This window comes from Sturnus vulgaris, chromosome 36, assembly GCF_052056855.1.
Source record: "Sturnus vulgaris isolate bStuVul1 chromosome 36, bStuVul1.hap1, whole genome shotgun sequence".
Lineage (NCBI taxonomy): Eukaryota > Metazoa > Chordata > Aves > Passeriformes > Sturnidae > Sturnus > Sturnus vulgaris.
This window is the reverse complement of record NC_142278.1, coordinates 116440-143435: the sequence shown is the minus strand read 5'-3', so window position 1 is coordinate 143435 and position 26996 is coordinate 116440. Positions and strand designations below refer to the sequence as shown.

The window sequence follows — 26996 nt, the reverse complement described above, 5'->3', positions numbered from 1 at the left end:
GTCCATCCCAGTTTCATCCCAGTTTCATCCCAGTCCATCCCAGTTCCATCCCAGTTGTGGCACTGGGGCTGGGCCTTGTCCCAGTTCATCCCAGTTGCAATCCAGTTCACCCACTGGGACAGGGCCCCACCCAGTTCACCCCAGTTCCATCCCAGTTAACCCCATTCCATCCCAGTTCCATCCCAGTTAACCCCATTCCATCCCAGTTCACCCCAGTTCCATCCCAGTTAACCCCATTCCATCCCAGTTCCATCCCAGTACTCCCCAGTTTAATCCCAGTGGGCCCATCCCAGTTCCCCCCAGTTTAATCCCAGTTCCATCCCAGTACCCCCAGTTCTATCCCAGTTCCTTCACTGGGTGTGTCCCACCTCTGCCCAGTACAGACCAGTATAGACCAGTATAGACCAGTACAGACCAGTACAGACCAGTACAGACCAGTACAGACCAGTATAGACCAGTACAGACCAGTACCCTTCATCCACACAGAGACACTGCTCCATTGACACCTTTATTGACACCAGTATAGACCAGTACAGACCAGTACAGACCAGTAATGGTTAATAAATACCAATAATGGTTCCCAGTATAAACCAGTAATAGTTAATAAATACCAGTAACAGCTCCCAGTATAAACCAGTAATGGTTAATAAATACCAATAACAGCTCCCAGTATAGACCAGTAATGGTTAATAAATACCAGCAACAGCTCCCAGTACAAACCAGTACATACCAGTAACAGCTCCCAGTACAGACCAGTACAAACCAGTAACAGCTCCCAGTACAGACCAGTAACAGCTCCCAGTACAAACCAGTACACCCCAGTCATGGCTCCCAGTACAAACCAGTACGATGCTGTTCTTCATCCTGGGGTAATTTGGGGATTTTTTGGGAATTTTTTGGGATTTTTTTGAGATTTTTTGGGGATATTTTTTTTTTGATATTTTTAGAAATTTTGGGGATTTTTGGGGGATTTTTTTAGGATTTTTTGGGGATTTTTTTTTATTTTTTGGGGATTTTTTGGGGATTTTTAAATTTTTTTTGTGATTTTTTTTGTGATTTTTTGTGGGATTTTTTGGATTTTTTTTGAGATTTTTTGGCGATTTTTTTGGGATTTTTTTTCTGATTTATTGGGATTTTTTTGGATTTTTTTGTGATTTTTGGGAGAAATTTTTGGGGGATTTTAAAATTTTTTTTGTGATTTTTGGGGATTTTTTTGAGATTTTTTTTTATATTTTGGGGATTTTTTTGTGATTTTTTTGTGATTTTTGGGGGATTTTTTGGAGGAATTTTTGGGGGATTTTAAAATTTTTTTGTGATTTTTGGGGATTTTTTGGGATTTTTTAGTGAAATTTTGGGAAAATTTTTTTTGTGATTTTTTTGTGATTTTTGGGGGATTTTTTTGGATTTTTTCGAGATTTTTTTGGCGATTTTTTGGGATTTTTTTGTGATTTTTGGGGATTTTTTTGAGATTTTTTTGGGGATATTTTGGGGATTTTTTTGTGATTTTTTGGGGATTTTTTTGAGATTTTTTGGCGATTTTTGGGGATTTTTTGGTGATTTTTTGGGATTTTTTTGAGGGTTTTTTTGATATTTTGGGGAATTTTTTTGTGATTTTTTTGTGATTTTTTTTGGATTTTTTTTGGATTTTTTTTTTAGTTTTTGGGATATTTTTGGGATATTTTTGGGATATTTTGGGGGATATTTTTAGGATATTTTGGGGGTTATTTTTAATAATATTTTTATGATAATTTCAGGACATTTTGGGATATTTTGGGGATATTTTAATGATATTTTTAGGATAATTTCAGGATAAATTCAGGAAATTTTGGGGATATTTTGGGGATTTTTGGGGATTTTTTTATGATAATTTCAGAATATTTGGGAATATTTTTGGGATAATTTCAGGATATTTTGGGGATATTTTAATGATATTTTTATGATAATTTCAGGATAAATTCAGGATATTTTGGGGATATTTTGGAGAAATTTTGGGGAAATTTTGGGGATATTTTGGGGGTTATTTTTATGATATTTTTACAACAATTTCAGGATAAATTCAGGATATTTGGGGCTATTTTGGGGCTATTTTTGGGATAATTTCAGGTTATTTCTGGGATAATTTCAGGATATTTTGGGGATATTTTTGGGGATATTTTTACAATAATTTCAGGATAAAATCAGGATAATTTGGGAATATTTGGGGGATTTTTTTTGGTGTCTTGGGGATATTTTTGGGATAATTTCAGGATATTTTGGGGCTATTTTGGGGGTTATTTTTATGATATTTTTACAATAAATTCAGGATAAATTCAGGATATTTTGGGGTTATTTTTACAATAATTTCAGGATATTTTGGGGATATTTTGGGGATAATTTCAGGATATTTTGGGGGTTATTTTTATGATATTTTTACAATAATTTGGTGATATTTTGGGGATATTTTTATGATAATTCCAGGATATTTTCAGGATATTTTTGGGACAATCCCGGGCTGTTTTGGGGCTGTTTCGGGTGTTATTATGGGATGTCTCAATGGCCACGCTGTTCTCGATGTTCTCGGGGTCCAGGTAGGGGAATGGGGGAGAATTTGGGGGATATTTTAATGATAATTTCAGGATAAATTCAGGATAATTTGGGGATATTCTGGGTTATTTTTGGGGATATTTTGGGGATATTTTTCGGGTTATTTTTATGATATTTTTACAATAATTTGGTGATATTTTGGGGATATTTTTATGATAATTCCAGGATATTTTCAGGATATTTTCAGGATATTTTCGGGACAATTCCAGGATATTTTTGGGATATTTTTACAATAAATTCAGGATATTTTGGGGCTATTTTCGGGATAATTTCAGGATATTTTGGGGATATTTTTACAATAATTTCAGGATAAATTCAAGATATTTTGGGGATATTTTTGGGACAATCCCGGGCTGTTTTGGGGCTGTTTCGGGTGTTATTATGGGATGTCTCAGATGGCCACGCTGTTCTTGATGTTCTCGGGGTCCAGGTAGGGGAATGGGGGAGAATTTGGGGGAGAATTTTACAATAATTTCAGGATAAATTCAGGATATTTTGGGGATATTTTGGGGGATATTTTAATGATAATTTCAGGACATTTTGGGATATTTTGGGGATATTTTAATGATATTTTTATGATAATTTCAGGATAAATTCAGGATATTTTGGGGATATTTTGGGGATATTTTGGGTTATTTTGGGGTTTTTTAAATGATATTTTTACAATAATTTCAGGATAAATTCAGGATATTTTGGGGCTATTTTTGGGATAATTTCAGGATATTTTGGGGATATTTTGGGGGATATTTTAATGATAATTTCAGGATAATTTCAGGATAATTTGGGGATATTTTGGGTTATTTTTGGGGATATTTTGGGGATATTTTTCGGGTTATTTTTATGATATTTTTACAATAATTTGGTGATATTTTGGGGATATTTTTATGATAATTCCAGGATATTTTCAGGATATTTTCAGGATATTTTCGGGACAATTCCAGGATATTTTTGGGATATTTTTACAATAAATTCAGGATATTTTGGGGCTATTTTCGGGATAATTTCAGGATATTTTGGGGATATTTTTACAATAATTTCAGGATAAATTCAAGATATTTTGGGGATATTTCTGGGACAATCCCGGGCTGTTTTGGGGCTGTTTCGGGTGTTATTATGGGATGTCTCAATGGCCACGCTGTTCTCGATGTTCTCGGGGTCCAGGTAGGGGAATGGGGGAGAATTTGGGGGAAATTTTAATGATAATTTCAGGATAAATTCAGGATATTTTGGGGATATTTTGGGGGATATTTTAATGATAATTTCAAGATAAATTCAGGATATTTTGGGGATATTTTTGGGACAATTCCAGGATGTTTTTGGGATATTTTTACAATAATTTCAGGATATTTTGGGGGATATTTTAATGATAATTTCAGGATATTTTGGGAATATTTCGGGTTATTTTTGGGGATATTTTTGGGGATATTTTGGGGGATATTTTGGGGATACTTTTATGATAATTTCAGGATATTTTGATGATAATGTCACGATATTTTGGGGATATTTTTATGATATTTTTGGGGATATTTTTATGATAATTTCGGGATATTTTGATGATAATATCGTGATATTTTGGGGATATTTTGGGGATATTTTGGGGGATATTTTTACAATAATTTCAGGATAATTTCAGGATATTTTGGGGATATTTTAATGATAATTTCAGGATATTTTGGGAATATTTCGGGTTATTTTGGGGGATATTTTTGGGGATATTTTGGGGATACTTTTATGATAATTTCAGGATATTTTGATGATAATGTCACGATATTTTGGGATATTTTGGGGGATATTTTTACAATAATTTCAGGATAATTTCAGGATATTTTTGGGATAATTTCAGGATATTTTGACAATAATTTCAGGATAAATTCAAGATATTTTGGGGATATTTCTGGGACAATCCCGGGCTGTTTTTGGGCTGTTTTGGGTGTTATTATGGGATGTCTCAGATGGCCACGCTGTTCTTGATGTTCTCGGGGTCCAGGTAGGGGAATGGGGGAGAATTTGGGGGAGAATTTTACAATAATTTCAGGATAAATTCAGGATATTTTGGGGATATTTTGGGGGATATTTTAATGATAATTTCAGGACATTTTGGGATATTTTGGGGATATTTTAATGATATTTTTATGATAATTTCAGGATAAATTCAGGATATTTTGGGGATATTTTGGGGATATTTTGGGTTATTTTGGGGTTTTTTAAATGATATTTTTACAATAATTTCAGGATAAATTCAGGATATTTTGGGGCTATTTTTGGGATAATTTCAGGATATTTTGGGGATATTTTGGGGGATATTTTAATGATAATTTCAGGATAATTTCAGGATAATTTGGGGATATTTTGGGTTATTTTTGGGGATATTTTTATGATAATTTCAGAATATTTGGGGGATTTTTTTGGGATAATTTTGGGGTGTTTTCGGGACAATTCCAGGATATTTTTGGGACAATCCCGGGCTGTTTTGGGGCTGTTTCGGGTGTTATTATGGGCTGTCTCAGATGGCCACGCTGTTCTCGATGTTCTCGGGGTCCAGGTAGGGGTAGGGTCTCTCCAGGGCCGCGTTCCGGGCCCGGATCCCGCGCGAGATTCGGCGCAGGCGGCGCCGGAAACGCCGGATCAGGAGGCGGGGCCCGGGCTCGGTGAAATGGAGCTCGGGAAAATGGCCCAGGGGACGCTGGGAATGGGAAACTGGGGTTACTGGGAGCACTGGGAGATACTGGGAGATACTGGGAGATACTGGGAGATACTGGGAGCTCGGGAAAATGGCCCAGGGGACGCTGGGAATGGGAAACTGGGGTTACTGGGGATACTGGGAATGGATACTGGGGATACTGGGGATACTGGGAATGGATACTGGGGTTACTGGGAGCACTGGGAGCTCGGGAAAATGGCCCAGGGGACGCTGGGAATGGAAACTGGGGTTACTGGGAATACTGGGAATGGAAACTGGGGTTACTGGGAATACTGGGAATGGATACTGGGGTTACTGGGAGCTCGGGAAAATGGCCCAGGGGACGCTGGGAACGCAAACTGGGGTTACTGGGAATACTGGGAATGGATACTGGGAGCACTGGGAGCTCGGGAAAATGGCCCAGGGGACGCTGGGAACGGAAACTGGGGTTACTGGGAATACTGGGAGATACTGGGAATGGATACTGGGGTTACTGGGAGATACTGGGAATACTGGGAATGGATACTGGGGTTACTGGGGATACTGGGAATGGATACTGGGAATACTGGGAGCACTGGGAGCTCGGGAAAATGGCCCAGGGGACGCTGGGAACGCAAACTGGGGTTACTGGGAATACTGGGAATGGATACTGGGGATACTGGGAGCACTGGGAATGGATACTGGGGATACTGGGAGCACTGGGAGCTCGGGAAAATGGCCCAGGGGACGCTGGGAACGGAAACTGGGGTTACTGGGAGCACTGGGAATGGATACTGGGGTTACTGGGGATACTGGGAATGGATACTGGGAATGGATACTGGGGTTACTGGGGATACTGGGAATACTGGGAATGGATACTGGGAGCACTGGGAATGGATACTGGGGATACTGGGAATGGATACTGGGGATACTGGGGATACTGGGAATGGATACTGGGGATACTGGGAATGGATACTGGGGTTACTGGGGATAGTGGGAATGGGAACTGGGGTTACTGGGGATACTGGGAATACAGGGAATGGATACTGGGGTTACTGGGGATACTGGGGATACTGGGAGATACTGGGAATGGATACTGGGGATACTGGGAATACTGGGAATGGATACTGGGAGCACTGGGAGCTCGGGAAAATGGCCCAGGGGACGCTGGGAACGGGAACTGGGGTTACTGGGAGCACTGGGAATGGATACTGGGGATACTGGGAGATACTGGGAATACTGGGAGCTCGGGAAAATGGCCCAGGGGACGCTGGGAATGGAAACTGGGGTTACTGGGGATACTGGGAATACTGGGAATGGATACTGGGGTTACTGGGAGCTCGGGAAAATGGCCCAGGGGATGCTGGGAACGCAAACTGGGGTTACTGGGGATACTGGGAAAGGGGAATTGGGAGATACTGGGAAAACTGGGAATGGGAAACTGGGGTTACTGGGAGCACTGGGGGTCAGAGTTGAGCTGGGGTTGGTTTGGATCATTTTTGTGTCATTTTTGGGGTCAATTTTGGGGTCATTTTGGCCAGGTTTGGGTCATTTTTTGGGGGTTTTTTTTGGGGTCACTATTTAGGGGAGGGGTCTGTGATTTGGGGAGGGGTCTCACCACGTCCAGGGGCTCATTTTTATCATCCAGAGCAGGACAGGGTTGGTCTGGATCATTTTTGGGGTCATTTTGGGTCAATTTGGGGTCAATTTTGGGGTTATTTTGGCCAGGTTTGGGTCATTTTTTTGGGGGGTTTTTTTGGGGTCACTATTTAGGGGAGGGGTCTGTGATTCGGGGAGGGGTCTGTGATTTGGGGAGGGGTCTGTGATTTGGGGAGGGGTCTGTGATTTGGGGAGGGGTCTCACCATGTCCAGGGGCTCATTTTTGTCACCCAGAGCAGGACAGGGCCGGTTTTGGGTCATTTTGGGGTCATTTTTGGGGTTATTTTTGTCAGGTTTGGGTCATTTTTGGGGGGTTTTTTTTGGGGTCACTATTTAGGGGAGGGGTCTGTGATTTGGGGAGGGGTCTCACCATGTCCAGGGGCTCGTTCCTCAGCACCCAGAGCACGGCCAGCACCGTGGCCGTTGTGTTCATGGCCGGCAGAGCCTCCAGGAATTGGAGCTCGCTCAGGGCCCCTTTGGAGCGCGGGGGAGGGGCCCGCATGGACGGGGGAGCGTTCGGGGGGAACGCAGACAGCTCGAACTGGAATAAAATAAATTAAAATTAAATTAAATTAAATTAAATTAAATTAAATTAAATTAAATTAAATTAAATAGAAAATTGAATTAAATTAAATTGGAGAGAAAAAATCCCAAAAAATAGAGAGAAAAAATCCCCCAATGGGAGCGTTCGGGGGGAAGGCAGACAGCTCGAACTGGAATAAAATAAATATAAAATTAAATTAAATTAAATTAAATGGGAGAGAAAAAATCCCCCAATGGGAGCGTTCGGGGGAAAAGCCGAGAGCTCGAACTGGAATAAAATATAAAATAAAATAAAATAAAATAAAATAAAATAAAATAAAATAAAATAAAATAAGGGTCACTCATTGGTCACTCAGGGTCACTCAGGGTCACTCAGGGTCACTCAGTGGTCACTCATTGGTCACTCAGTGGTCACTCAGGGTCACTCAGTGGTCACTCAGGGTCACTCATTGGTCACTCATTGGTCACTCAGGGGTCACTCAGGGTCACTCATTGGTCACTCAGTGGTCACTCATTGGTCACTCATTGGTCACTCAGGGTCACTCAGTGGTCACTGTGGTCACTCATTGGTCACTCAGTGGTCACTCAGTGGTCACTCAGGGTCACTCAGGGTCACTGTGGTCACTCAGGGTCACTCAGTGGTCACTCAGTGGTCACTCAGGGTCACTCAGGCTCACCTGGCCGCTGTTGGTGGCCGCGTGGTGAGCAGAGCAGGTGTAGATCACTGTGGTGACAAAGGTGACCAGGCCACGCACCGAGTCCAGGTGGGAGGGGACACCTGGGGGGACACAGGGGTCACTCAGGGGTCACTCAGGGGTCACTCAGGGTCACTCAGGGGTCACTGCCCCCCCCATGCCCACCTGAGGGCTCACCTGTGCAGACCTGCACCCACCTGTGCCCTCCATGCCCACCTGAGGGGTCACCTGTGCCCACCTGAGGGCTCACCTGTGCCCACCTGAGGGGTCACCTGTGCCCACTGCGGGGTCACCTGTGCCCACCTGAGGGGTCACCTGTGCCCACTGCGGGGTCACCTGTGCCCACCTGAGGGGTCACCTGTGCCCACTGCGGGGTCACCTGTGCCCACCTGAGGGGTCACCTGTGCCCACTGAGGGGTCACCTGTGCCCACCTGCGGGGTCACCTGTGCCCACCTGCGGGGTCACCTGTGCCCACCTGAGGGGTCACCTGTGCCCACCTGAGGGGTCACCTGTGCCCACTGAGGGGTCACCTGTGCCCACCTGAGGGGTCACCTGTGCCCACCTGAGGGGTCACCTGTGCCCACTGAGGGGTCACCTGTGCCCACCTGAGCGCTGCCTCCCCAGGAAGCCTCTCTTGAAGATCTCCCACACCCAGGCCTGGAGCTCGGGATCCTCCTGGACAGCGACGTCAGAGGGGTAATAGAGAGCCAGCACACCTGAGACATACCTGGGGACACGGGGACACACCTGAGACACACCTGGGGACACCTGAGACACACCTGGGGACACACCTGGGGACACCTGACACACACCTGAGACACACCTGGGGACACCTGAGACATACCTGGGGACACGGGGACACCTGGGACACACCTGGGGACACACCTGGGGACACCTGAGACACACCTGGGGACACCTGGGGACACCTGAGACACACCTGAGACACACCTGGGGACACCTGAGACACACCTGAGACACACCTGGGGACACCTGAGACATACCTGGGGACACGGGGACACCTGGGACACACCTGGGGACACACCTGGGGACACCTGAGACACACCTGGGGACACCTGGGGACACCTGAGACACACCTGAGACACACCTGGGGACACCTGAGACATACCTGGGGACACGGGGACACCTGAGACACACCTGGGGACACACCTGGGGACACACCTGGGGACACACCTGAGACACACCTGGGGACACGGGGACACACCTGAGACACACCTGACACACACCTGGGGACACCTGACACACACCTGGGGACACACATGAGACACACCTGACACACACCTGGGGACATGGGGACACCTGAGACATAGCTGGGGACACCTGACACACACCTGGGGACACGGGGACACACCTGAGACACACCTGGGGACACTGGGGACACCTGAGACACACCTGGGGACACCTGAGACACACCTGAGACTCACCTGGGGACACTGTGGGGTTATGGGGCTCCCAGGGCTCTCCCTGATGTCCCCGAGTGTCCCCATGTCCATCCCGGTGTCCCCTCCCGTGTCCTCCCGCAGTGTCCCAGTGTCCCCCCCAATGTCCCCCCTGTGTCCCCCCCGGTGTCCCCGTGTCCATCCCCATGTCCCCGTGTCTGTCCCATGTCCCCCCAGGTCCATCCTGGTGTCCCCCACCGTGTCCCCTCCATGTCCCCGTGTCCTACCCCGGTGTCCCCATGTCCATCCCCATGTCCCCGTGTCTGTCCCATGTCCCCCCAGGTCCATCCTGGTGTCCCCCCCCGTGTCTGTCCCAGTGTCCCCATGTCCATCCCCGTGTCCCCATGTCTGTCCCCGTGTCCCCCCCGGTGTCCCCCCCGGTGTCCCCCCCGGTGCCCCCCCATGTCCCCATGTCCCCCCCGGTGTCCCCCCCGGTGTCCCCATGTCCCCCCCGTGTGTGTCCCGGTGTCCCCGTGTCCATCCCCATGTCCCCGTGTCTGTCCCGGTGTCCCCCCCGGTGTCCCCCCCCGGTGTCTGTCCCGGTGTCCCCCCCGGTGTCCCCCGCGGTGTCCCCACCTGCGGATGGCTCCCCACACCTTGGTGGCGTCGTTGCCGAAGTGGTGGCGCTTGGTGGCCGCCACCCCGCGGTGTCGCAGGTCCCGGGGCAGCACCAGCGAGCGCCAGCGCAGAGCCCGCAGCCCCCGGGCCACCAGGGCCAGCAGCCCCCGCCGGCCGAGTGCCACCGCCTGGGGACAGCCAGGGGACACTTGGGGACATGGCGGGGACACGGCAGTGCCACCCTAATCCCGAAATCACAACACAAATCCCGGGAATTCCGACACAAATCCCGGGAATTCCAACCCAAATCCCGGGAATTCCAACCCAAATCCCGGGAATTCCAACTCAAATCCTGGGAATTCCCACCCAAATCCCGGGAATTCCAACCAAAAATCCCGGGAATTCCAAACGAAAATCCCGATAATTCCAACTCAAATCCCGGGAATTCCAACACAAATCCGGGGAATTCCAACTGAAATTCCGGGAATTCCAACAAAAATCCCGGGAATTCCGACCCAAATCCCAGAAATTCCAACCAAAAATCCCGGGAATTCCAACCCAAATCCCGGGAATTCCAACCCAAATCCCACCAAAATTTCACCCAATTTTTACCCAAATTCCAGCAAATTCCACCCAAATCCCCCCCAGACCCAAATTTAGACCCCTCCCCATCCCCCCGCACTCCCAAATCCCCCCAGGACCTTCCCAGGACCCCCCAGACCCATTTCCGGTGCCCCTCCCCCCACATCCAAGCCCCCAGATCCATTTCCGGTGCCCTCACCCCCTACGTCGAAGCCCCCAGACCCACTTCCGGTGCCCCCAGACCCACTTCCGGTACCCCCAGACCCATTTCGGGTGCCCCCAGACCCATTTCCGGTACCCCCCCCCGGTACCCACCCTATCGAAGACCCCCCCGGGGTTGAGGAGGAAGCGCCGGGCGAGGGCCCCGATCTGCACCGTGAAGCGAATGTGGGGCACCAGGAGCTGCAATGGGCACCGGAAATGGGGCACCGGAAATGGGGCACGGGAAATGGGGCACCGGAAATGGGGCACCGGAAATGGTGCACCGGAAATAGGGCACGGGAAATGGGGCACCGGAAATGGGACACCGGAAATGGGGAGGGGGCACTAGGAGCTGCAATGGGGCACCGGAAACGGGGCACCGGAAATGGGAGTGGGGCACCGGAAATGGGGAGGAGGGAACCGGGAAATGGGAAAGGGGCACCGGAAATGGGTGAGTGGGCACCGGAAATGGGGAGCGGGCACCGGAAATGTGGGAAGGGCACCGGGAAATGGGGAGGGGGAACCGGAAATGGGGGAGGGGCACCGGGATTTTTTAGGATTGATTTTTTTGGGGTAAATTTTTTTAGGATCGGGTTTTTCAAATCGGGATTTTTTGGGGTCTGGGGGTTTTGGGGGTCCCTTGAAGAGGGGGCTCAGGTGACCCCTGACCCCCAATCCTGGTGCTCCCAGGGATTTTTGGGTGGAAATTTTTTAGTATTGGGTTTTTTTGGATGGGATTTTTTTTAGGATGGACCTTTTCAAGTCGGGACTTTTTTTAGGCTGGAGCTTTTCAAATCGGGATTTTTTAGGATTTTGGGGTTTTTGGGGATACCTTGAAGAGGGGGCTCAGGTGACCCCGGCACACCTGGGACCACCCCAAAACACACCTGGGGCTTCAGGTGCCCCCAGGAGTTTTTAGACTTGGAATTTTTTTGGGATAAATTTTTTTAGGATCGGGTTTTTCGGGCGGGATTTTTTTTAGGATGGAGCTTTTCAAATCGGGATTTTTTTGGATTTTGGGGTTTTTTTGGGGGGGTACCTTGAAGAGGGGGCTCAGGTGACCCCTGACCCCCAATCCTGGTGCTCCCAGAGATTTTTGGGTGGAAATTTTTTAGTATTGGGTTTTTTGGATGGGATTTTTTTTAGGATGGAGCTTTTCAAGTCGGGATTTTTTTTTAGGATGGAGCTTTTCAAATCGGGATTTTTTAGGATTTTGGGGTTTTTTTGGGGGGGATACCTTGAAGAGGGGGTGCTGGGGTGCCAGCTGCCTCAGCGTGGCCAGGGCGAACACCTCTCCCAGCAGGTGAGCCCTGAGCAGGTGCGTGAGCCCCTCGTGCACGTGGAAGTCGGCGCTGCGCACCCAGGCCTTGGCCAGAGCCCAGAGCCAGGGGGGGTCCCCGGGCAGGAAAATCGGGGAGTCAGGACCCGGCTGCTGTGACAGCTGAGGGGACACCCCAAAAATATCAATGTCAGAGGGGGGACACCCCCAAAATATCAATATCAGAGGGGGAGACCCCAAAAATCGGCATCAGACGGGGGGACACCCCAAAAAATCAGTATCAGAGAGGGGAGACCCCAAAATATCAACATGAGACGGGGGGACACCCCAAAAATATCAATGTCAGAGGGGAGACCCCAAAAAAATCAGTATCAGAGGGGGGATGGGAGCGAAAAAATGAGAGAGAGAACACAAAAAACATCAGAGGGACACCCCAAAAATCGGCATCAGAGGGGGGACACCCCAAAATATCAATGTCAGAGAGGGGAGACCCCAAAATATCAATATCAGAGGGGGAGACCCCAAAAATCGGCATCAGAGGAGGGATGTGAGTGAAAAAATGAGAGAGAGAGAACACAAAAAATCAGAGAGAGAACCCAAAAATGAGAGGAGAACACAAAAAATGTCACAGGGACACCCCAAAAATATCAATATCAGAGAGGGGGACACCCCAAAAATCGGCATCAGAGGAGGGATGGGAGTGAAAAAATGAGAGAGAGAACACAAAAAATCAGGAAAATAACCCAAAAATCAGCGAGATAACCCAAAAAAAAAATCAGGAAAATAACCCAAAAATCAGAGAGAAAACCCAAAAATGAAACAAGAGCACAAAAAATCAGAGAGATACCCCAAAAAATGAGAGACAGCCCAATAATGAGAGAGAAACCCCAAAAAAATCAGAGAGAGAACCCAAAAATGAGAGGAGAACACAAAAAAACGTCAGAGGGACACCCCAAAAAATCAACATCAGAGGGGGACACCCCAAAATATCAATGTCAGAGGGATGGAACCAAAAATGAGGGAGAGAGAACACAAAAAAATCAGAGAGAGAACCCAAAAAATCAGAGATACCCCAAAAAAATCAGTGGGACAGCCCCAAAAAATGAGAGGAAAATACAAAAAAAATCAGAGATACCACAAAAATCAGAGGGATGGCTCGAAAAATCAAAAAGGAACAGGAAAAGTCAGAGAGAGAACCCAAAAATGAGAGGAAAACACAAAAAAATGAGAGAGAAACCCCAAAAAATCAGAGACAGCCCAATAATGAGAGAGAACCCCAAAAATCAGAGAAATAACCCCAAAAATCATCAGAGGGACGGCACCAAAAATGAGAGGAAAAACACAGAAAAATCAGAGAGATGGAACCGAAAAAAAAATGAGAGGACACAAAAAATCAGAGAGAGAACCCAAAAATGAGAGGGAGAACACAAAAAAAATCAGAGAGAAACCCCAAAAATCAGAGAGATAACCCAAAAATCAGAGGGATGGCACAAAAAAAAAAAAAATCAAAGAGATAACCCCCAAAAAATCAGAGGATGGAACCAAAATGAGAGGGAAAACACAAAAAAAACCACAGGGGCAGCCCAAAAAAACATCACAGGGGAGGAGAACACAAAAAAATGAGAGAGAGAACCCCCAAAAATCAGGGAAATAACCCAAAAATCAGGGAAATAACCCAAAAATCGGAGGGATGGGAACCAAAAACGAGACAAGAACACAAAAAGTCAGAGGGATGGCACAAAAAAAAAAAATGAGAGAACACAAAAAATCAGAGGGACACCCAAAAATCAACATCAGAGGAGAGGAGAACATTAAAAAAATCAGAGAAAAACCCCCAAAAAAATCAAAAGAGAGAACCCCAAAAAATCAGGCAGATAACCCAAAAAATTAGAGAGAAACCCCCAAAAAAATTCAGAGAAAAACCCCAAAAAGTTCACAGGGACACCCCAAAAATCAGAGGGGACCCCTCCCCCCCCCCCAGATTTTTCCCCCCAAAATTTCAGATTTTCCCCCCAAATTTTCACATTTTCTCCCCGATTTTTGGGCTCTCCCCCAAATTTTGGGGTCCCCGTCCATTTTTGGGGTCCCCCCTCATTTTTGGGCTCCCCGTTCATTTTTGGGGTCCCTCCCAATTTTTGGGGTCCCCCAGGATGGAATAAAAACCCCAAACCCCCCCCAAACCCTCCCATTCCCCCAATTCTAAGCCCCAAATTTTCACATTTTCCCCCCGATTTTTGGGCTCCCCCCCCCAAATTTTGGGCTCCCCCCCGATTTTTGGGCTCCCCCCCGATTTTTGGGCTCCCCCCCCGATTTTTGGGGTCCCCCCCCGATTTTTGGGGTCCCCACCTGGATGGAATAAAAACCCCAAACCCCCCCAAACCCCCCCATTCCCCCAATTCTAAGCCCCAAAATTTTCACATTTTCCCCCAAATTTTCACATTTTCTCCCCGATTTTTGGGGTCCCCCCCCAATTTTTGGGCTCCCCCCCAATTTTTGGGGTCCCCCCTCATTTTTGGGGGTCCCCCAGGATGGAATAAAAACCCCAAACCCCCCCCAAACCCCCCCATTGCCAATGGGAATCCCCCCCTTTCTAAGCCCCCAAATTTTCACATTTTCCCCCCAAATTTTCACATTTTCCCCCCGATTTTTGGGCTCCCCCCCCAATTTTTGGGGTCCCCCCCTCATTTTTGGGGTCCCACCTGGATGGGATAAAAACCCCAAACCCCCCCAATTCCCAATGGGAATCCCCCCCGTTTTCACCCCCTAAATTTCAGATGTTCCCCCCAAATTTTCACATTTTCCCCCCGATTTTTGGGCTCCCCCCCAAATTTTGGGGTCCCCATTCAATTTTTGGGGTTCCCATTAATTTTTGGGGTCCCCCAGGATGGGATAAAAACCCCAAACCCCCCCAAACCCCGCCCATTCCCCCAATTTTAAGCCCCAAAATTTCACATTTTCCCCCCAAATTTTCACATTTTCCCCCCAAATTTTCACATTTTCTCCCTGATTTTTGGGGTCCCCCCCAATTTTTGGGCTCCCCCCCAGTTTTTGGGGTCCCCCCCGATTTTTGGGGTCCCACCTGGATGGCGAGGGGCCGCATTTTCCCCATCGGGGCGCTGGTGCAGGAGGCAAAGGGGGGCGGCCACGAAGGTGGGGCGGCCGTCGATGACGACGGTGGGGAGACCCTGCAGCACCCAATAATCGGCCAGGTAGATGTTCCCTGCCTGGGGGGGACACCCCAAAAATCAGGGGGACCCCAAAAAATGGGGGCACCCCGAGTTTGGGGTCCCTCAAATCAGGGGGTGCCCCAAAAACCCGGAGAAAAAACAAAAAAAATGAGAAAAATCCCCCCAAAAAATGGAATAATCCCAAAAAACAGAAAAATCCCAAAAAAACAGAAAAATCCCAAATCCTGGGGATTCCCCCCCCCCCCCCCCCCCCCAATTTCCCCGTTCCCATCCCAGATTTTGGGGTTTTTTGGGATTTTTTGGGGTTTTGGGATTTCAGGTTTTGGGGTTTTTGGGTTTTTGGGATTTTGGGGGTTTTGGGTTTTGAGGTTTTGGGGGTTTTTGGGGTTTTTTGGGGATTTTTGGGGTTTGGGGCTTGTTGGGTTTTCAGATTTTGGGGTTTGGGATTTTTGGGTTTTGGATTTTAAGGTTTTGGGGAGTTTGGGTTTTTGAGGTTTTTGGTATTTTGGGTTTTTTATGTTTTGGGGATTTGGGGTTTTTTGGGTTTGGGGTCTTTTGGGGGTTTTAGGTCGTTGGGGTTTTGGTTTTTTGGGTTTTGGGATTTCAGGTTTTGGGGTTTTTGGGGTTTGCTTTTTTTGGGGTTTTAGGTTGGTGGGTTTTGGTTTTTTGGGTTTTGAGGTTTGGGGTTTTTGGTTTTTTTGGGGGTTTTGGGGATTTTTGGGGTTTGGGGGTTGTTGGGTTTTCAGATTTTGGGGTTTGGGATTTTTGTGTTTTGAGGTTTTGGGGAGTTTGGGGTTTTGGGGTTTTTGGTATTTTGGGTTTTTTTATGTTTTGGGGATTTGGGGTTTTTGGGTTTTGGGGTTTCAGGTTTTGGGGTTTTTTGGGGTTTGGAGTTTTTTGGGGGTTTTAGGTCGTTGGGGTTTTGGTTTTTTGGGTTTTGGGGTTTCAGGTTTTGGGGTTTTTGGGGTTTGCTTTTTTTGGGGTTTTAGGTCGGTGGGGTTTTGGTTTTTTGGGGTTTTGGGGTTTTGGGGATTTTTGGGGTTTGGGGCTTTTTGGGTTTTCAGATTTTGGGGTTTGGGATTTTTGGGTTTTGGGTTTTGGATTTTAAGGTTTTGGGAAGTTTGGGGTTTTGGGTTTTTGGTATTTTGGGTTTTTTATGTTTTGGGATTTGGGTTTTTTTTGGGTTTTGGGGTTTCAGGTTTTGGGGTTTTGGGTTTTGAGATTTTGAGATTTTAGGGTTTTGGGGATTTTGGGTTTTTTTATATTTAGGGAATTTTGGGTTTTTGGTTTTGGGGATTTTTGGGGTTTGGGGCTTGTTGGGTTTTCAGATTTTGGGGTTTGGGATTTTTGGGGTTTTGGATTTTAAGGTTTTGGGGAGTTTGGGGTTTGGGGGTTTTTGGTATTTGGGATTTTTTTATGTTTTGGGATTTTGGGGTTTTTGGGTTTTGGGGTTTCAGGTTTTGGGGTTTTTGGGGTTTGGGGTTTTTTTTGGGGTTTTAGGTCGGTGGGGTTTTGTTTTTTTGGATTTTGAGGTTTTGGGGTTTTTGAGTTGCTGGGGTTTCAGGTTTTGGGGTATTTGGATTTTTGGGGTTTCAGGTTTTGGGGTTTTGGGGGTTTGGGTTTTTTGGGGGGTTTTAGGTCGTTGGGGTTTTGGTTTTCTGGGTTTTGAGGTTTGGGGTTTTGTGGTTCTTGGGGTTTTGGGGTTTGCAGTTTTGGGGGCTTTGGGGTATTTGGGGTTTTTGAAGTTTTTTGGGGACCTTTTTAGGGTATTTTTCAGGTTTTTTGTGTTTTGGGGGGAGGTTTTTTGTGGTTTTGGGGGCTTTTGGGTTTGGGGTTTTTGGGGTTTGGAGTTTTGGGGTTTTTGGGGCATTTGGGGTTTTGGTTTTGCAGCGGTTTGGAGAAAGGTTTTGGGGCGTTTTTTGACTTTTTTGGGGGATGTTTTTTAGGAGTTCTTTTGTTTTTGGGGGTTTTTGATGGGGGTTTTTTTGTTTTTTTGTGTTTTTTTGGGGTTTTTTTTGTATTTTTGGGGTGCCTCACCTCCATCTCCCGCTGCAGGGAGGTGCCGGGGCCCAGGCTGGGGGCCACCATCGGGGGGGTCACGGGGAACTTGGGGGGCAGGCGGGGGCAGCGGCGCAGCAGGACGGGGTTCACCCCGCTCAGGAACTGCTCCCGAAAAACGCGTCCTCCTGCCAGTGCTGCACCACGTACTCTGGGGACAGCGGGGACAGCTTGGGGACATTGGGGACATTGGGGACATTGGGGGGATTTGGGGACATTGGGGACATTGGGGGGATTGGGGACATTGGGGGGCTTGGGGACATTGGGGACATTGGGGACATTGGGGACATTGGGGGACATTGGGGACATTGGGGACATTGGGGACATTGGGGGACATTGGGGACATTGGGGACATTGGCGGATTTGGGGACATTGGGGACATTGGGGGACATTGGGGACATTGGGGGACATTGGGGACATTGGGGGGATTGGGGGACATTGGGGGACAGTGGGGACATTGGGGACATTGGGGGGATTGGGGACATTGGGGGGATTGGGGACATTGGGGACATTGGGGGAATTGGGGACATTGGGGGACATTGGGGACATTGGGGACACTGGGGGGATTGGGGGACAGTGGGGACATTGGGGGGGATTGGAGACATTGGGGGACATTGGGGGGATTGGGGACATTGGGGGGATTGGGGACATTGGGGGACATTGGGACATTGGGGGGATTGGGGACATTGGGGGACAGTGGGGACATTGGGGACATTGGGGACACTGGGGACATTGGGGACATTGGGGACATTGGGGGACATTGGGGACACTTCAGAGACCACCCCACAACCCCTGGAACCCCCCTCTTGTCCCCTGTGTCCCCCTCAGTTCCCTTCTGGGCTTCTGCGACCCTTTAATGTCACCCTTGTGTCCCCCAATGTCCCCAACGCCCCCATCATCCCAAATCTCCCCCAATGTCCCAATGTCCCCATTGTCCCCAGACCCCCCCCAGTGTCCCCAGGTGTCCCCACCGGTGACAGGGGTGTGGAAGCAGCGGAACACGCGGGTCATGGCCTCCACGCTGGGCCACGAGCTGGGCCTGGCCAGGAACCCCCTGAGCTTGGCCTCCAGATTCCTGGGGACAGCAACGGGGACACTGGGGACACTGGGGACATTGGGGACATTGGGGGGGTTGGGGACATTGGGGACACTGGGGACATTGGGGACATTGGGGACATTGGGGACATTGGGGACATTGGGGACACTGGGGACATTGGGGACATTGGGGACATTGGGGACATTGGGGACATTGGGGGACATTGGGGACACTGGGGACATTGGGGACATTGGGGACACTGGGGACATTGGGGACATTGGGGACATTGGGGACACCGGGGACACTGGGGGACACTGGGGACATTGGGGACATTGGGGACATTGGGGACATTGGGCAGTGGCTGAGGGCAGTGGGGACAGCAGGGGCAGTTTTGGGGTCAGGGGCCAAAGAGAGGGGACAGTGAGGGGAGGGTCAGTGGTCACTCAGTGGTCACTCATGGTCACTGATTGGTCACTGTGGTCACTCAGGTCAGTGGTCACTCAGGGGTCACTCAGGGTCACTCAGTGGTCACTGTGGTCACTCAGGGTCACTCATTGGTCAGGGGTCACTCATTGGTCAGTGGGGTTAGTGGTCAGTGGTCACTCAGTGGTTACTCAGTGGTTACTCAATGGCCACTCATGGTCACTCATTGGTCACTCATTGGTCAGTGGTCACTCAATGGACAGTGTGGTCACTGTGGTCACTCATGGTCACTCAGGTCAGTGGTCAGTGGTCACTCAGTGGTCACTCAGGGTCACTCAATGGTCACTCATTGGTCAGTGGTCACTCATGGTCACCCATTGGTCAGTGTGGTCACTCACGCGGCGCTGCCCCGCAGGTAGAAGGCCGCGGCTTTGGGCACGGAGTAGCTCAGGTCGGGGTCCAGGGGGGTCCCCTGGGGCAGAGCCCAGGGCAGGCCCGGAGCAATCGGGGCCAACCTGGGGGTGAGAGACACACCTGGGACAGGTGACACAGCTGGGACACACCTGGGACAGGTGACACACCTGGGACACACCTGGGACACATGGGGACACACCTGGGACACACCTGAGACACACCTGGGACACACCTGGGACAGGTGACACACCTGGGACACACCTGGGACACACCTGGGATAGGACAGGGACACACCTGGGACATACAGACACACCTGGGACACACCTGGGACACATCTGGGACACACCTGGGACAGGTGACACACCTGGGACACACCTGGGACACACCTGGGACAGGTGACACAGCTGGGACACACCTGGGACACACCTGGGACAGGTGACACACCTGGGACACACCCTGGGACAGGTGACACACCTGGGACACACCTGAGACACACCTGGGACACACCTGGGACAGGTGACACAGCTGGGACACACCTGGGACAGGTGACACACCTGGGACACACCTGAGACACACCTGGGACACACCTGGGACACGCCTGGGACACACCTGAGACACACCTGGGACAGGACAAGGACTCACAGACACACCTGAGTACACACTCAGGGACAAACACACCTGGGACAGGTGACAACACCTGGAACAGGACAAGGACACACCTGGGGACACACAGACACACCTGGGGACACACCTGGGACATGACAGGGACACACCTGGGGACAAACACACCTGGGACAGGTGACAACACCTGGGACAGGACAAGGACACACCTGGGGCTGTCACACACACACACACACACCTGGTGATGTCACACCCCCCCCCCCCAAGGTGACAGTGTCACCTGTCCCCTCACCTGTAGCGCCGCCGTTGCTGCACCAGGTGTCTGCGGCGCTGCCGCCGCCGCTGCGGGTGCTGCTCCATGGCCGGCGTGGTGGCTGCGGTGACATCGCGGGGACACGTGGGGACAGGTGCATCCCCAGGTGTCCCCAGGTGTGTCCCCAGGTGTCCCCAGGTGTGTCCCCAGGTGTCCCAGCTGTCCCCAGGTATCCCCAGTGTCCCCAGGTGTGTCCCCAACCCCCCCAAGTGTGTTCCCAGGTGTCCCCAAACCCCCCAGGTGTGTTCCCAGGTGTGTCCCCAAGCTCCCAGGTGTGTCCCCAGTGTCACCAGGTGTGTTCTCAGGTGTGTCCCCAGGTGTCTCCAGTGCCCCCAGCTGTCCTCAGGTGTGTCCCCAGGTATCCTCAGGTGTGTCCCCCAACCTCTCCCAGGTATCACCAGTGTCCCCAGGTGCGTCCCCAACCCCCCCAGGGGTTGTCCCAGGTGTGTCCCCAGTGTCCCCAAGTGTGTCCCAGGTGTGTCCCCAACCTCTCCCAGGTATCCCCAGTGTCCCCCAGGTGTGTTCCCAAATCCACTAGGTGTGTCCCCCAGTGTCCCCAGGTGTTCCCCAGGTGTATCCCCAGGTGTGTCCCCAGGTGTGTCCCCAGGTGTCCCCACCTGTGCCCTCGGGCAGCTCCCAGGTGCCGTAGCCCTCGAGCCAGCGGTAGCAGGGGAAGTGGAAGGGGCCCAGGTGAGTGACGTCATCAGGGTCATCTGCGGTGGCACAGGTGTCACCTGAGGGGGTGACATCACCTGTGCCATCCCAGGTGTCCCCAGTGCCATCTGAGGTGTCCCAGTGCCATCACTGGTGGCACAGGCGACATCCCAGTGCCATCCCAGGTGTCCCTGCAGTGGCACAGGTGGCACAGGTGACACCCCTGTGCCATCCCAGGTGTCCCCAGTGCCATCCCAGGTGTCCCTGCAGTGGCACAGGTGACATCTCTGAGCCATCCCAGGTGTCTCTGTGCCATCCCAGGTGTCCCCTGTGCCATCACTGGTGACACAGGTGACATCTCTGTGCCATCCCAGGTGTCCCCAGTGCCATCCCCAGGTGTCCCTGCATTGTCCCCGCCCTCACCTGTGCTGGCAGCGCTGACGTCACCGGTGGTGGCAGTGTCGGTGTCACCTGTGGTGTCCTCGGGCTCCTCCTCCTCCTCTCCTCCTCCCTCTTCCTCCTCGCTGTCCCCTGTCCCCCTCATCCTCTGTCACCTCGGCCTCGCTGTCCCCCTTCCTCCTCCTCCTCTTCCTCCTCCTCTTCCTCTTCCTCCTCCTCTTCCTCCTCCTCCTCCTCCTCCTCCTCGCTGTCCCCGCTGTCCCCAGCGCTGTCCCCGCTGTCGTCGCTGTTGTCCCCAGCGCTGTCCCCTTCGCTGTCCCCACACGGTGACACTCTCCAGGTACCAGGAGCTCTCGGGGAGGCCCCGGCAGGGCCCCTTGTGCACCTGGAGCAGCAGGAGCTGGCCCAGGGGACAGGGCACAGGGACACGGTACTCGGTCACCTGAGGGGACATTGGGACATTGGGGACGCTGTCACTGTCACTGTCACTGTCACTGTGTCACTGTGTCACTGTGTCACTGTCACTGTGTCACTGTCACCCGTGCACCTGGAGCAGCAGGAGCTGGCCCAGGGGACATTGGGAACAGGGACACGGTACTCTGTCACCTGAGGGGACATTGGGGACATCAGGGACATTGGGGACATTGTCACTGTGTCACTGTCACTGTGTCACTGTCACTGTGTCACTGTGTCACCTGAGGGGACATTGGGGACACTCTCACTGTGTCACTGTCCCGGTGTCACTGTCACTGTCACTGTGTCACTGTCACTGTGTCACTGTCACTGTGTCCCTGTGTCACTGTCACTGTGTCACTGTCCCTGTGTCACTGTCACTGTGTCACTGTCACTGTCACTGTCACTGTGTCACTGTGTCACTGTCACTGTGTCACTGTCACTGTGTCACTGTCCCTGTGTCACGGTGTCACCTGAGGGGACACTGTCAGTGTGTCATTGTCACCGCGCCTCGTACTCGGCCACCTACATGGGGACATTGGGGACATCCCTGTGGCACTGTCACCGTCACCAGGCCACCACTGTCACCACTGCTGTGCCACCGCTGTCACCATCACCAGGCCATCGTTGTCACCATTACTGTGTCACTGTTGCTGTGTCACCGTTGCTGTGTGACCATTGTCACCTTCGCTGTTGTCACCATTGTGTCACCATCACCAGGCCATCGTTGTCACCGTTGCTGTGCCACCGCTGTCACCATCGCTGTGTCACCACCGCTGTGTCACCGCTGTCACCATCACCAGGCCATCGTTGTCACCATCGCTGTGTCACTGCTACCGTTGTCACCACCGCTGTCACCGCCACCAGGCCACCATCACCGCGCCACCGCTGTCACATGGCTGTGCCACCACCACCGGTCACTGCCACCACCCTCTGAGGAACAATGTCACCGATGTCACTGCCACAGTGTCACCATTGTCACCACCATTGTGTCACCACTGTCATTGCCATGGTGTCACCATTGTCACCTCCATTGTGTCACCATTGTCACCGTTGTCACTGCCATGGTGTCACCACTGTCACCTCCATTGTGTCACCATTGTCACCTCCATTGTGTCAGCATTGTCACCAGCATGTCACTGCCACTGTGTCACCATTGTCACCGCCTTGGTTTCACCAATGTCACTGCCATGGTGTCACCATTGTCACCATCATGTCACAGCCACTGTGTCACCACTGTCACCACCATTGTCACCATTGCCATCACCATTGTGTCACCATTGTCACTGCCATCGTGTCACCATTGTCACCATTGTGTCACTATTGTCACCCCCACTGTGTCACCATTATCACCCCCACTGTGTCACCATTGTCACCGCCATTGAGTCCCCATTGTCACCGCCATGGTGTCACCATTGTCACCATCATGTCACAGCCACTGTGCCACCATTGTCACCCCCATTGCATCACCATCATTGTGTCACCTCCATTGTGTCACCCTTGCCACGTCCACGTCCACGGTGTCACCCCCCACTGTGTCACCACTGCCACCATCATTGTGTCACCTCCGTTGTGTCACCCTTGCCTCCACGGTGTCACCTCCATTGTGCCACCCCTTGCCACGTCCACGTGTCCCCATCCCCGTGTCCCCTGCCCCACCCTGATGGTGACACCGTCCTCGTGTCCCCAGGGCCACCCACGGAGGGTCACCTGTCCCAGCCACACCCTGGGTGTCACCTGCACGTCACCGAGTGTCCCCCACCGCCCTCAACATCCGGGTCCCTTTTTTTTTGGGGGGGGGGGGGGGGGGTTGGGGACACCTGGGTCCCTTTTGGGGGTGGCTGCTGCTCCCTGAGGGGACACGGGTGCCACCCAAGCCCCCCAAAAGTGTCCCCAACCCCCTCGAAAGGGGACCCAGGAGTCGGGGTGTCCCCAAGAGGGGACCCAGGTGTCCCCCAGGTGTCCCCCAAGAGGGGTCCCGGCTGTTTGGAGGGGATTTGTGGCCCCCCCCCAGTCCCTTCTGATCACCCAGAGGTGACAGAGCCACCCCCAAATGTCCCCAAATGTCCCCAGACCCCCCCAAATCCCCTCCAGGTCGCCCTTAGACTCCCCTGACCCCCCCAGATTTGTCCCCAAATGTCCCCAAGATCCCCCCAAATCCCTCCCAAGCCTCTCCTGACATCCCCAGAGGTGACACAGCTCCCCCCAAATGTCCCCAGATGTCCCCAAATCCCCTCCAAACCCTTCCACAGGTGACACAGCCCCCCCAAATGTCCCCCAAATCCTTCCCAAGCCTCACCTGACACCCCCAGAGGTGACAGAGCCCCCCTCAAATGTCCCCAAATCCCTCCCAAGCCTCACCTGACACCCCCATAGGTGACATAGCCCCCCCCAGATGTCCCCAAATCCCCTCCAAGCCTCACCTGACCCCCCCCATAGGTGACACAGCCCCTCCCAGATGTCCCCAAATCCCTCCCAAGCCTCACCTGACCCCCCCCATAGGTGACACAGCCCCCTCAAATGTCCCCAAATCCCCTCCAAGCCTCTCCTGACACCCCCAGAGGTGACAGAGCCCCCCCCCAAATGTCCCCAAATTTGTCCCCGAGTGTCCCCAAATCCTCCCCAGCTCCCCCCCCCTCTCCCCTCAGAGCTGCCCCCCTCTCCCCTCACTCTCCCCCCGGTCCCCCCCGGCCTTTCCTCACCGCCCCGCAGTGGAAGTCGGGTCCCCATCGGTCGAGGACGGTCCTGGGGCTGCTCCCGCGGGTCCCCACCAGGGTCACGGCGATGGCGTCGCTGGTACCGGCGGCGGGAGCGGTGCCGGTGCGAACCCGCACCCGGTACGCGGCCATGGCGGCGGCTGCGCGCTGACTGACACGGGGCGGAGCCAATCGCTGAGAGCCTCACGCGCCCCTCCAGCCAATCAGAGCGCGGCGCGTTAAGGCTCCACCAATCACAGCGCGGGGAGGAGGAAAGAGGCGGAGATAGACGCCACTTCCGCCTTCACTTCCGGCGCAGCTTCCGGGTGCGATGGACCCCGAGTTCGACGATGTGGTGGCGGTGGAGGACCTGATGGTGAGGCCCACGCCCCTCGGGGGGGCTGGACACGCCCCTTTTCCACAGCCACGCCCACCCCCGTGCACCCCCCCCGACTATCGCGACATGCCCTTTGCACCCCGCCCGCGACCCCCACCCCGACGTGGCCACGCCCCTTTCGTCGCGTGGCCACGCCTCCATTGTTCTTTGGCCACGCCCCCCTCCGGGACCCCCCGGGGTCTTTGTCCCGCCCCCGATGCCCCGCCCATTTCTTGTGGCCCCGCCCATCTGGGAAGCCCCGCCCCCAGGGGCCCTCCCAGTGCTCCCAGTAAGCGCCCAGTAACCCCCCTGTGCCTCCCCAGTGCTCCCAGTATAGTCCCAGTGCCTCCCAGTATCCTCCCAGTGCTCCCAGTAAGCGCCCGGTAACCCCCTGTACCTTGCCAGTGATCCCAGTATGCGCCCAGTAACCACCCCTGTACCTTCCCAGTGCTCCCAGTGCTCTCCCAGTTCCTCCCAGTGCTCCCAGTAAGTGCTCATTAACCACCCTGGACCTTCCCAGTACTCCCAGTGCTCCCCCAGTTCCTCCCAGTGCTCCCCCAGTTCCTCCCAGTGTCTTCCAATGCTTCCCCAGTGCTCCCAGTAACCCCCCTGTGCCCTCCCAGTGCTCCCCAAGTGCTCCCAGTAACTCCCCTGTGCCTTCCCAGTATCTCCCAGTGCTCCCAGTGCTCCCAGTAAGCGCCCAGTAACCCCCCCGTGCCTTCCCAGTATCTCCCAGTGCTCCCCCGGTATCCTCCTAGTGCCTCCCAGTGTCCCCCAGTGCTCCCAGTTCCTCCCAGTGCTCCCAGTAACACCTCCCAGTCACCCCCAGTGACTTCCCAGTATCCTCCCAGTATCTCCCAGTGCTCCCAGTAACACCTCCCAGTCACCCCCAGTGACTTCCCAGTATGTCCCAGTATCTCCCAGTGCTCCCAGTGCACGCAGACTGTCCCCATTTTCCTCCCAGTGCTCCCAGTACCCCCCCCCACAGTGCTCCCAGTATCTCCCGAACCACTCCCAGTGCTCCCAGTGCCTCTCCAGTGCCCTGTGATCTCTGACCCCAGTGTCCCCAGTGTCCCCAGTGTCCCCAGGTGTCCCCAGTGTCCCACAATGTCCCCAATGTCCCCCAGTGTCCCCCAATGTCCCCAATGTCCCCAATGTCCCCCAATGTCGCCAATGTCCCCAATGTCCCCAGTGTCCTCAGTGTCCCCAATGTCCCCAATGTCCCCAATGTCCCCCAATGTCGCCAATGTCCCCAATGTCCCCAGTGTCCCCAATGTCCCCAATGTCCCCAGTGTCCCCAATCCCCCCAGTGTCCCCAATCCCCCCAGTGTCCCCAATGTCCCCAATGTTCCCAATGTCCCCAGTGTCCCCAGTGTCCCCAATCCCCCCAGTGTCCCCAATCCCCCCAGTGTCCCCAATGTCCCCAATGTCCCCAATCCCCCCAGTGTCCCCAGTGTCCCCCCCTGACCCCCCCCGTTGTGCGCAGGCGCTGGAGCGGCGCTATGCGGCCGAGCGCCAGCAGGGGGCGGTGTCGCGGCAGTGCCGGTTCGAGTACGGCTGGGGCCTGGTGCGGAGCCGGTACCGGGACGACATCGCCAAGGGGGGGTGGAGCTGCTCAACGGTGAGGGGCGGGGCTAACGCAGGGGGCGGGGCCATGGAAGGGGCGGGGCTAACCGGGGTGGGGGCGCTGAAAGGGTGGGGCTAAAACGGGGGCGGGGCTAACATAGGGGTGGGACCATGGAAGGGGCGGGGCTGTAGAAGGGGTGGGGCTGTGGAAGGGGGTGGGGTTAACGTGGGTGGGGCTATGGGAGGGGCGGGGCTATAGAAGGGTGGGGCTATTAAAGGGGGCGGAGCTATAGAAGGGGCGGGGCTATAGAAGGGGTGGGGCCATAGAGGGAGCAGGGCTAAAGAACAGGTGGGGCTATAGAAGGGGCGGGGTTATAGAAGGGGGTGGGGCTGCGAAAGGGGGCGTGGCTATGGAAGGGGACGTGGCTATGGAAGGGATGGGTCATTGAAGGGGCGGGGCTCAGGAAGGGGGCGGGGCCAAGGCAGGACCGGTGCTGGGGGGGGGTTTTGAGGGTTTGGGGATTTGGGGGTTCGGGGTCTCTGGGGGGATTTGGGAGTTTGAGGATTTGGGTGTTTGGGATA

General features: G+C 52.5%; 2 protein-coding genes and 1 long non-coding RNA gene across 3 annotated transcripts in view; 1 reads left to right on the top strand and 2 right to left on the bottom strand.

The window, feature by feature from the left end:
• Positions 1-495: 495 nt before the first annotated feature.
• On the bottom strand, positions 496-21490 carry LOC106864453 (polyunsaturated fatty acid lipoxygenase ALOX15B-like). Its single transcript, XM_088155263.1, is given in 16 exon segments — positions 496-5266; positions 7272-7442; positions 8122-8222; positions 8746-8867; positions 10174-10343; positions 11053-11139; positions 12176-12379; positions 15297-15327; positions 15329-15441; positions 17443-17576; positions 17579-17614; positions 18435-18538; positions 19321-19437; positions 20250-20331; positions 20888-20983; positions 21348-21490. Coding segments are annotated over 16 exon segments (1869 nt in total). The 5' UTR covers positions 21469-21490; the 3' UTR covers positions 496-5086.
• On the bottom strand, positions 8995-9634 carry LOC148220504 (uncharacterized). Its single transcript, XR_015798758.1, has 3 exons — positions 9551-9634; positions 9078-9109; positions 8995-9046 (listed from the first exon to the last, which is right to left on the bottom strand). It is a non-coding gene; the product is annotated as an uncharacterized LOC148220504 (long non-coding RNA).
• A 5012-nt stretch (positions 21491-26502) lies between the features above and the next one.
• Positions 26503-26996, top strand: part of LOC148220503 (ephrin type-B receptor 4-like) — a 14676-nt gene continuing 14182 nt past the window's right edge. Inside the window, exon 1 of the mRNA XM_088155227.1 lies at positions 26503-26543. Coding sequence (XP_088011353.1) covers positions 26503-26543 — 41 coding nt within the window. The remainder of the gene's footprint in view (positions 26544-26996) is intronic.